Genomic DNA, 11623 nt, shown 5'->3' with positions numbered 1-11623 from the left:
AGAAGAAGTAGTGTGTGTGTCTGTTTGAGAGGCAAAAACATTTCACCTCCCGCTGTGTGTCTGTGTTGACACGGCGGTTGTTGGGTCACCGTTGTCGGAGGGAAAGCTGAACACATCCCCCAGAAGAGCAGAGTAGTTGATGTTTTTCACTGCAGCCCCACCGGCGTCAGACCTCGCGTTCACATCGCACTGGAGAACAGGAATACACAAGTCACAACACAGCTCTGGCAACATTATAACACTTACTTGTTCAGCGCTGCCAATATTTTATTATTTCAGCCTCCACTTTGGTTTTACTATTTGTTGCCTTTCTTGTAATATTTTAACTTTGTTATCGTTTCTCTGTGATACATCACTTCTTAATTATGCCTTTATTTGTGTTACGCTGTTTTTTTTTTACACTTTATACAACTTGAAAAGCACATTCAATTTTCAGTGTCTATCAAAAGTGCTACGTAAATAACACGGCCTTGTTTAAATTTTAAAACTTAGGGTTACTTTGAACCTCCATTATACTGATTAAACTCATACACAGAAAAAAAAGAACTTATTTTTAACAACAGAAGCCAAGTGTAATTTAATAATATAATATAATAACTGTTTCTTCAAAGCAAGAAGCACGAATTGGTCCCAAGACTGTTAAGTATAATGAACAGAAAGAAAGAAAGAAAGAAAGAAAATAGGAGAGGTAATAAGAAAACTGGCAAAACTAAACTGCATATGAACTGTGGGAGAGACCAAAAAGGCATCCAAGGAGAAATCAGTCAATCTGGGTCAGTCAACAGGACATTCCTGTTGTGTTCTCACTATGAGACCCAATGCGTGTGACACCTTCAAAGATGCACAGGCCGAGAAGCCGTTTTCAGTCTTTTGGGGGGGTTCACCTTGGGGCTTTCTAAGGAGGGCGGAGTAGTTAAGCGGAGACTGAGCGACTAGTTTGGCCTTAGAACCCGACGAGGCGAAGAGCAGCTGGAAACCGCGACAGCGGAAAACAGAGAATTACGTGAGCGCTGCGTTGGCATACGCGCATAAACATCCGTGTGTTACTATGTTTGTGGGGACATAGTAAATTCCCTGGCCCCTTACCCTAACCTTAACCATCACGACTAAATGCCTAATCCCAACCCAAACCCTAACCCTAACCTAAACCTGATTCTAGCCTGAATCCTAAAACCAGGTCTTAACCCTCAAACAGCCATTTAAACTTTTGGGGTCCGGCATTGTAGTCCCCAAAAAGCTGTCGGACCCCACAGGTATAGTGGGCTCCCGGTTTGCAGGCCGCACTAATGTAGAAAAACAGGCCCACGCACACACACACACACCCACACACACACACACACACACACACACACACAGAGGTCGTCAAAAGGGAAGGAAGTAGCTCCTTTGTACTTCTCTCTTGCATTTGTATATTTCCTATGTAATGATGATTTAACATGCTTTGCCACAGCCAAATCTAAGCAGAAACAGGTGAGCAGGAGAGATATGCACCATGGCACGACAACAAAGGGAGGCTTGCATGGACAGCATGAGACTGGACTGGATCAGCGTGTGTGTGTGTGTGTGTGTGTGTGTGTGTGTGTGTGTGTGTGTGTGTGTGTGTGTGTGTGTGTGTGTGTGTGTGTGTGTGTGTGTGTGTGTGTGTGTGTGTGTGTGTGTGTGTGTGTGTGTGTGTGTGTGTGTGTGTGTGTGTGTGTGTGTGTGTGTGTGTGTGTGTGTGTGAGTGTGTATGTGTTTCTCTCTCTAGTCATTTCCTGTGCACAGTAAATTGTCATCCTGTCTATTTGACCATTGCTTTCCACTCATTTCATTCTACTTTTGGCTCTGACACGCAGGGGTAAAATGAGGATTGATTTTCAGTTACAACCCTTTTAAAAAACTGTGCAGACACTGTGAAATCACTTACTGTACTTTTCTCTTTCACTCTCCTCTAAAAAGTTTTTGTTATATGTATTACCTTTGTTCCTCTCTCTTACCTTTAAGGTGTCTTCAGGCATTACTGGGGGAGCAGGGTGCTCTACCCAGTTAATGCCGGCCAAGAAGGCATGGTAGTCAATCTCGTCCCCATCTGCAAACCTCCAGCAGACATGCGTCCAAATTAGAAACAGGTACATACATATTTAAAAACCTCTGACAACAGCTCCCACTTGAATTACATGAATCTTTTCTGCATTGCACCCAATGCGTATTTTGTTGTGGCATTCAGTCCAAATGCTAATTCAGTTTTTCCTTTTTTTTAACCATGCCAAGAACATTTTCTGGGCAAAGAATCGGGCTATACTTTACATTCAAGTGAAAACGAATCATTCAAACCCCTTTTGAAAGTGCAGTGGAACCTTGAACTGTCCTACCCTGAACTGCACAGTGCTTAGTGGGCTCTTACTTGCTGAGCAGACATCTGAGCAGGTTCTCAGGCAGAGGAAGTCGGAAGGTCTTACAGATCGTCTTTGACTCTTGGGTGGAGAGACGGCCAGTTCTGGAGTCACAAAGACAAGCAGAGACAAAGGTATCCAGCATAAAGTAAGAGCTCAAAGAAAATACACATGCTCCTCAGAGGCTAGAATCGACTCTAAACTGAAAAGAATCCACACTTTAGGATATTATGATAACTCCATGAGAAACACTGAGCAGGTTGTCATCATTAGTAGTGCTGACAAGTTGAACACATAAGATAAGCCTTCAGCAGCTTTTTATTTTAAAACGCTACCTCTCTTATACCAATATATTATTCATAGAAAAATGTCTCAAACTGAATTTGCATGAAGACAATGTGTGTGTGTGAAACAGGGGATCCTTGTCCTCTAAGACCCCAGTTGTTTTCCACAGTAATGCCAGACGGTCCAGAGGGTCATTCTTGTCATGCCATCTTCATTACGGGGATGCTGATGAATAATCTGATGCTAACCGAGGGTGTCAACTGAGCCATAATAAACAGACAAGTCAGCTTGACCTTGGGGCACTGTTTACCATCCATTTCTGCTAACCCAAACCATTTTAAAGGCCACTACATGTGAACGGGCGGTTATATGTAGTGTACGTGTGATTTTATGCACAAAAAGCGGAGGAGGGTAACAGATACGGAGAAAGACACACAAAGACAGAGGCAGACCAGGCGTGTGTGTGTGTGTCCTCTGGCCTGCAGAGCTACATGCCATACAGGTCTTTAGGGTTCATCTGGTTCCAATGCTCCACTCTCACACCACTGGAACTAATCGTTGCTCTGAGATATGGGGCCACTGGCTACACGATTGATGTCTTGTTGTGAAGCTATCTGCCTGTGTGTGTTTTTGTGTGTTTCTGCTGCAACAGTATTTTGTTTTAAGCTAACATCTGTGTTTGTGTTTGTGTGTGTGTGTGTGTGTGTGTGTGGCCTACTTGTGGCGGTCGTGATATGTGAAGGCTCTGGCCATGCCAGGGAGCTCTTCAAAGTACTTCTTTCTGAGGAGGTCCTGGGCCACAGCCAGCATCAGGCCCACGTCCACGTCAGGCTGCTCGCGCTCAGACAAATGTCGGCCCAGCGCGAGCACCTCATGCTCCGACAGTCTGCAATCCAGGCCCATCAGCAGGCCCCTGTGGTGCATTCAGGCACACAGAATAGAACACACAAAGACTGACAGACATAAGTTATCCGCATCTCACAGCCCTGACTTTACAGCCTGTATGTATAGAATTTCCCTTTGCTTCCTTTTGTCACCTCCTCTCGTAATATTTATATCCTTTGAATTGGTCAGTACTTGCCTGATATCATTTGTAACTCGACAAGCACGTCACTATCTAACCTTCCTGCTACCTGTTTGACTTGTTCTTCCTGGCTGTACACATGTACAGTTAATAATTACAATGATATTGTTAACAGGAATCACACTTTATGATCAGATCTTACGTTTGTATCAGATGGACTTCAATTTAAGATTTTGCTTGAGTAGACTCTTATCACCCCCTTCGGTGCATATTATCGCTGGGCGGTGGGGGGGGGGTCACTGGGCAGATCGATTGCTATATTACTGTACCTGAACGACTCATAGGGGATGAAGCCAGTGTTGCTGGGGTCACTGAGGGTCAGAAACTTCCTGATCTCACTCTGCTTCTCCTCCGGAATAGAACGTAGTTTACTGAGGATGTTGCCGACGCTGGCTTTGGGGAACTTTAGACAATCACACACAAACATGCTTTAATCACATGTGGCGTTAAGTAACACCAAAGCAAAAGAGGATTGCGTCATAGCAACACACACCTAACAGGTGATGGTTTAGAGGTTAGAACTGGCAAATTGTCCCTGAACCAGACTCTGTAACCATGTTAACTCTAGCAACCTGCTCCAAAGACCACCCCTGAAAACAAGCCTGTGATACCAAAACCTTGGAAACAAAACCACACATAAACCTTAGGGAACCACAGGAAACAAACATTCCTCCTTGATTTCCCTCCCTACCTCCTCAGCATGTTGCTCCATGTAACTGAAGGTGTATTCATCAGCATCCAGAAGTTGGAAGTGCTTATTGTTGAGGCAGAGGGTAGCTCCCACGTACAGATCCTGAGCTTTAAAGTACTCTGACAGCTCGCTCTTAAACAGCTCCTGGCCTGGCTTCTTTACACGACCGCGCTCCAGAAACTTGCCACCGCGCACACCTGGTGCACAATGTGTGAGACAGGGAAGGATGAAAGTGTGAGCAATTCTTAATTTTACTTACCCTTTTGAAACTTTATGTATTTTTCTACTTCATTGAAAATCAACTTTGTTGACATGTAACTTGCTACTTGGTCCACATTTTAAAAGCAGTATTTATTTTTTTATCATGTTGGCAATATTTTTTAACTCAATTTCAATTTAAATCTAAACTGAATTTAAATTCCACTCATATTTTTTTTGTTTTACATCATTTCAGATGGCTGGATATCTCATTTTGGAGCCATGCTGAGAAGTCCCTGAACCCATGACATACTATGCATTGTACACTATAAAGAATATACAGTTATATATTGCTTTACATTGATGGGAATGTCTCCCTGAAAAAGTCATCTGTTTTGAAAAGATTCTGGAAAAGGAGACTGAATCTGACAAACCTAATGTTTATCATGAGAGTCACGGATTTGCATCTGATGTCCGGAGAGCAGCTCTGGTGCATTTTTACCTGAGTTCCTCTGTGGGTGTTCAAACACACTGATGGAGTCATCACAGAGGTAGAAGGAGATGATGAACACCCTGTCTCTGTCAACTGGATCGGTGGTCACCATCTTGGCACGGAAATTCAGCACATTACTGTCTAGGCCATATCTAGCGGGACATATAAACACTAGAGTTGGGGTCTACCATTAACACACTTGTGTAGTATGTATGTAATTTGATTGTGTCTGTGTGACTGATTGTGACTACAACTCATCCAACCTGTCTTTCTCCATAAATTTGCGGAAATCTTTCTGTGGGGGCTTGGGAAGCAGGCCTTGGCAGGAGCTTAGTGAGTCCTCCTCTGAGCCAAAGCCGTTGTAGGGGGGAACGAGCCTCGGGGGCTTAGGGGCTGCGGGAGCTTTGTACTGCATCGGGGTGAAGTCCTCTGAGAGGAAGAGGGAGAATGAAAAGACAAAACACTTAAAAGAAGAAAGAAAGTCAGGAGGAGAGCTGAAATGATCAGAGGGCAGCAGGTAATCCATCTATGCATGAGCACAGCAGCCTGGGTCTGACTGTAACCCTAAGATGACCTCTGACTGCTCAGAGTCAGACAGGCCCTCCATCACAGTGGCTTGTCACTAGGGGCTCCGCCTGGTTTACCGCTGTGACTAATGCCGCAAGCCCCAGAACCTGCCCCGGGACCAGCTTGAGTTTCTCCTGCTGGGGAGCGGCGAGCCTCTTGTGGTCTCCAGTGCCTTTAACTGTGGAGGCATGGAGGAATACCAGTGCCGGTGGGCCTGAGTACCTCGTGTCAGGCAGACATTGGCACTGAACTACGTTATTGATTCCAATATCCACCTAGAAAGGATGGACTGAGAGAACCGCAATATTAGACAGGCCACTGAGAGAGCTCAGTCCGTTTTGGTCCAGAAAAAATCATTACTCAGAACGTTTCTAGATAAAAATACTTGGTCTCAGGAATTGGTTTTGTTGGAATCCGATAGCTCTTGCTGGTGCTTGCTCTTACTGCCCTCAAGTGTTCAGATTGATGCACTGCAGGGATAAGCAATGGATAACCGAAGACCAAATCCATACAAATGTGTGACTAAGTGAAATGTCAGACTGCTGTTGGAAAAGGAAAAGTTAGAGTGAATGCAGACATGATTCAATTCACTTTGCTACATAAGATTTTTTTTTTTTGGCACAGATGAAACACTGCTGAAATGACTTAGCAGTAATTCAGGATATACTTTGTGATTAGTAATTTAGTCTACAAAACATCAAAAATGCTCCTTTGAACTTACGCTTTAAAGCTGCCTATTTTGTCTGGAGAAACAGTACACGTACTTTCAGAAATACTGAAATAAATAACAAATAATCAGCAACACAATAGTATTGGTTACCTCTGCCGTATTTGGAGCGGTAGAAGTCTTTGGTGTGGTCATCACAGTCAGTGATGATGACTCTTCTGCCAAACACATTCACCTCCCCACCTATAGCCAGATCACAGTCCTTATAAAACTCCTCGTGGACAGCCCCTGTCTGCAAGGGAGAGAGAGAAGGAAAAGGGGAGACTGACATGAGTGAAAGACCAATCTGAGGCCTTTCGCTTGTCAAACTTTTTGACCTTAGCCACCGTAAATGTCCCTCAATTGTACTTTTAGCTACCTTTAGAATGCACTGCTGTTAATTAACCCGTTGGGCTCAAACGTGCGACTGTTTAAGCTTCAGTTAAAATGGCGCTCGGGTAAAAAAAATCCCCTAATTCACTATATGGCCAAAAGTATTTGGATACCCAAACATTTTATGCCTATGTGAGTGGTGAACAACTCCTTCCAAAACTGTGGGTGTTAGTACGTTGCTATGTCATCCTCCAGTCTGGAAGCTTTTCCACAAGATCTTGGTAACTTGGTTGCAGGGATTTACTCCCATTCAGCCACAACAGCATTAGTGAGGTTCGGCACTGAGGCCTGGCTCACAGTCAGTTCCAGTTTCAGTTCATCCCAAAGGTGTTTGATGGGGCTGAGGTCAGGGCTCCATGTAGGTAAGTCCAATTCTTCCACACCACACTCAGAAAACCATTACTTTATGGATTCCTGCTTTTGTGCACGGGGGCAACAAATGGCGGGAACAGGAGAGGGTCTTTCCAAACTGCTGTCACACAGTTGGAAGCACACTGTTGTCTACTATAATATTGTATGTTGTAGCATTAGGATTAACATGAAGTAAACTGGAATTGGAACAAAATTTTTCCTTAACTGGAAGAGGGTGTCTCCATACTTTTACGCCATAGATAATAGCTTGTTTTAGGCTTACTGTTAATACTACTGTAGTCTCCTTGTCTTGGTGAGCCCTCAAATAAAATTCAATACTTAATTTTATTTCACTTGTTGTCATGGCAGCATGTTTTTGTAGCGTGAGCGTGGCCGAGACAGGACATACTTTGAGGCTGTCCAGTATGTAGCGTTTTCCCTGACTCGGGGAGGCAAACACATTGAGCACTGTGCGGTCCGTGATCTGTCCAGGCTGCTTCATTTGGGCCGGAGCATGCTGCAGAGAAATAACAAACAACCACAGGTAGGCCGAGGAAGAAAAGAGAGAGAGAGAGAGAGCGACAGAGCGAGGCATACTAACAGAATAAAGAGGCAGAGTAAATAAGTGATCGTCATTAAGGATGTGGTGATTTCCCATTGGATGGTGGACTGTTCAACCTTTAGAGCTGACATTTAATAAAAGCCATTAGAACAAACAAAATTACTGGACTGAAAACACACACACCAAACACACGCGCACACACACACACACACACACACACACACACACACACACACACACACACACACACACACACACACACACACACACACACACACACATGATTGAGGCCTGGCTTTCTTTCAAGATGAATTAGGCTTCAGTCAGTAACTGGAGGAGAAAGCCAAAATGCTTGAGGGACAGTGGATGCTACAGCAGTGCTGTCAGACTGAATGAGGCCTCAGTGAAGGGAGGGACGCTGGAAGGCACTGCAAGGTTTGGACTAACTGTCTATAAATGTGTAACGTGCAAACAGACAAAACTCAATGCACTAAATGTATGAGACAAGCTGTGAAACACATTCAGCTACATCCATGTACTCCCTAAATGTTCCTCACCACCCTTGAGAATTTAACACATTTTCTGACTTTTACTGTCTTGAATTCTAAATTATTCAGGAATTTCCATGCCCCCTAGGATCTCTGAACAAGAAATGTTTATAAGTCCCCCTCTTACCCCTCCCATGGCCAAGATACTATGACAGACTTTTTGAACAGCTCCTACTGTGGTGCCTCACCTTGGGTAGTTTGCAGCGGCGCAGGAATTTGTGCACGGTATCTCTCCCAGAGTTTGGGGAGATCACCTCCCGGATCTCTATGGTGTCATCAGCCAGGAAGTAGTGCAGTATGAGCTCCCGTGGATCTCCGAACATGCTCTCTGTGTCGTCCCAGAAGCAGTAGAAGCGCAGGACTTTGCGGTCATAGTCCAGGAACTGCTTCAGTGTGTCATGCCTCTCGTAGGGCCGAAGTGGCTTCATACTTTTCTCAGTCTGGATGAGGGACCATGTGAAATAAGAAGAATCAATACATATTATCACACATGCATAAGAGGCTTTAATTTTTTTTGGCATTTATTTTCTTCAGGGGTAGGTATCAGTGTTTTTTAATTAGGCATCAGTACCATCAACAGTGTTGGTGTTGAAAAGGTTAGTTGGTTAGATGATTACTTGATCCAGAAAATTAAAAATACGTAATATGACTCCAAGTTGAGGATCAACAGCTCTTCTTTATGTTGTTTATAAATTATAAATATAGAATAAATATATATTGTCAAATCAACTTGAAAAATAGACTAATTTACAATGAAGGGAATGTGTTATTACTACTGATGTTTTATAAACTAAATTATTAATCACTTATTTGAAAAAAGAGTCTAAAAGATTTAGGTGAAAATGTTGGTAGTCGTACCCTGATCAGAAAAAAAGTGAAACTTCTCATTCCACATATGATGTGATTATCATCATTTAAAATGGCTTTTGCTTTACTATTGTGTTATATGTAGTACTTGGTTTTGCAATGTTATTTTTATGAGAATGACTAAAGAAAATAAAAATCTGACATCTAAAAAAAAAAGGTCTGACTCTAATGCCTACCTGCTCCCGGAGGCTGCAGTAGGGGTCATCGGGTACAGTAGTGGGGTCATTTAGGCGCACCCCGAGTTTGGTGAGAAAGTTCCTTGTAAACGAGTCACAGCCGGTCACAGTGAATGTGCGAGAGTGCAGCACCATCTGTTGGTTGATGTTGAAATGGAAAATGTTGTAGAACTGGTCATCATTTGGGGGAGGCAGTGGGATGCGGTGGCGACGAATAAATGTTCCTGCCACAAAGAACAACAACACAGCATTGGTAAGTGACAGGTGTTAAACTGGTCATCGTATCTCAATGAAGTGTGTTGTCTGTTTACTTTGGGTAGTCGATTGTTTAGCCAGTCGGAATGGCCCGAAAAAGAAAATGGAAACAAGAACATTCTCAACTGAGGTACATTCACAAGATATTTCCTGTGATATCACAAACAGAGAATCATCCTTTTTCACCTTGAGGGATGCCACTGTTCTTGTACTGTGGCTCCACCACCTGTATGGTGTCATCTTCCAGGTAGAAGTATATGTTGCACTTTCTGACTCTGTACGTCTCGTCCTGTGCCTCAGGCACAGCTTCCTGAAAGTATGCTTCAAAACACAAAGCCTGGAGGGACAAGGTGGTTGTTGGGAATGGGCATCGGGGATAAGCAGATGATGCGCAAGTGTTAGTGCTAGGGCGGGGTTGGTAAAATGCTTTAAAGAGTAAAAAAAATAATAACATAATCCCTTGGAAGTCTTATACTGTACTAAGAGACATAATAAACAATACCATACATGAGCTGTAACTGCATGTGAAGGTAAGAGTGAATCAAGACACTTCACCTGCTTGTCGAAGGCTACCCATGATGGTACATCACTGCCCTCTCCTTTGGGGTAGACCGAATACTTTGGTTTAAGCTTCTGGCCGACTAAAAGCTCTCCTCCGATGCCTGGCTTCTCAGGTCCCACCAGCATAGGGACTCCGTTGGAATAGTCAAAATGTTGGGATTTGTGGAATCTCTCCTTCCCCAGCTGCAGCACAGAGGGGAGAGTGCATCCCTAAAACCATCCTGTAATATGGGCTTTCTATGGTATGCAATCATCACATTAACTAATCATCTAATGTATTTACAAGTAGCTAATGAGCACGCTACAGGCGTCTCTTAAGTGAGCAAGCAGTAATATAATGTGACTACATTCTCATGTGGATACCGAGGTGCTGTTTTGTACAGTTCATCATTCATCATTGTTTACTCTTAAGAAACATCAAGTTGTTGTTGGACATTTGTTTATCTCTCTATCTATCTATCTCTCTATAGTAGTCCTGTCCCTTTTGTTTTTGTTTGGTGTAATTCTGTTTGTCTTGCCTTGAGTTTTTAGGAGGGGTATTTATATAATGTATGTGTTTCCATTCCTACCTCTCCTGCACAAGCTCTTGTTTACTTTGGAGTCATGTATATATCTGACATTACAACTGTATTGGACAAGTGTGCTTGTATATTCTGAGTGTCTCTATGAACGTATAATATATTTCTATAGTAACTGTGTATTTTTTTAATGTGCAAATAAATAAAGGGACGATTTAAAAGTGATTTACCGCTGCCATTCTTCGAAAACAAAGTGGAATCACATAATACTAGCCTAGAAAGACATGTTTACCTGGAAAATACATTTTGGATTCTATCTTCAGTATTATGAAGCTCATTAAAACTTTTAAGAGCCTGGAAAGTCTTATCTCCACTACAGCCAAGTCACTGATTACAAGTTGCTTTATGGTTTAACTACTATCCCGTGCCCAGCACAATAAAGAGTGGATAAAGAGTTACCTCTTTATCAGAGGGGTATCTCGGTCACTTCAGCTTGCACCTGTTGTCTGTCCATGTGAATTAAGACGCCGCGTAAAACGCAGCACACGCTCAGTTAGCTCCGGGATGTTAGCTTAGCTGGCACTAGCTCTAGCTTTCCATGCAGCGCCCGAGCTGACCAAGTCAGAGCATTCGTGTGAAATATGTCAAATACAGGAAACTTACTTGTTTATTGGGAGAATACCCAGGCAGAAATGGTAACGCCATGACGGTGTCCGGAGCAGGTCGATTATTTTTCCTTGTACAACTCAGCTGCTGTAAATCATTCAACCGTTTGTTATCGGTTGGCATGGGAGCGTTTTGTTTGGGGTCGTCTCCTAGCAACGGTCCTTACGGGAGGAACCGGTGGAATATTGCTGATGCTCTAAAATGTGCAGAAATATGAGATTTTAATCCGCATGTTTCACCAATTTAACTTATATATATATATATATATATGTATATCCTCAGTAACATGTTTTATGTGTATACAAACTAAGTCCTTGTGCTCTCTCTTAT

The 11623-nt window shown here is 43.1% G+C and overlaps 1 protein-coding gene across 1 annotated transcript; it reads right to left on the bottom strand.

Annotated features, from left to right (window-relative positions):
* Positions 1–11421, bottom strand: efhc2 (EF-hand domain (C-terminal) containing 2). The gene is made up of 15 exons (XM_040148731.1): positions 11291–11421; positions 10104–10292; positions 9735–9885; positions 9294–9517; positions 8439–8690; positions 7550–7657; positions 6511–6649; positions 5387–5552; positions 5133–5275; positions 4433–4629; positions 4011–4144; positions 3376–3570; positions 2384–2476; positions 1977–2076; positions 1–189 (listed from the first exon to the last, which is right to left on the bottom strand). Exons 1-15 carry the CDS (start codon positions 11414–11416, stop codon positions 43–45), a joined length of 2364 nt encoding a protein of 787 aa, XP_040004665.1. The 5' UTR covers positions 11417–11421; the 3' UTR covers positions 1–42.
* Between the last annotated feature and the right edge of the window lie 202 nt (positions 11422–11623).

This window comes from Xiphias gladius, chromosome 16 (assembly GCF_016859285.1).
Source record: "Xiphias gladius isolate SHS-SW01 ecotype Sanya breed wild chromosome 16, ASM1685928v1, whole genome shotgun sequence".
NCBI lineage: Eukaryota > Metazoa > Chordata > Actinopteri > Istiophoriformes > Xiphiidae > Xiphias > Xiphias gladius.
The sequence above is the reverse complement of the archived record's forward strand: the minus strand, read 5'-3'. Positions and strand labels throughout refer to the sequence as shown.

What these genes read in the sequence shown, in the direction of transcription:
- efhc2 (XM_040148731.1), bottom strand. Translation starts at nt 11,416, where the DNA reads ATGCCAACCGATAACAAACGGTTGAATGATTTACAGCAGCTGAGTTGT. An exon ending in GAACAGTGGCATCCCTCAAG is followed by an intron (nt 9,518 to 9,734) that starts GTGAAAAAGGAT and finishes TCTTTGTGGCAG; the next exon opens with GAACATTTATTCGTCGCCAC. An exon ending in GCCGCTGCAAACTACCCAAG is followed by an intron (nt 7,658 to 8,438) that starts GTGAGGCACCAC and finishes ATTTCTCTGCAG; the next exon opens with CATGCTCCGGCCCAAATGAA.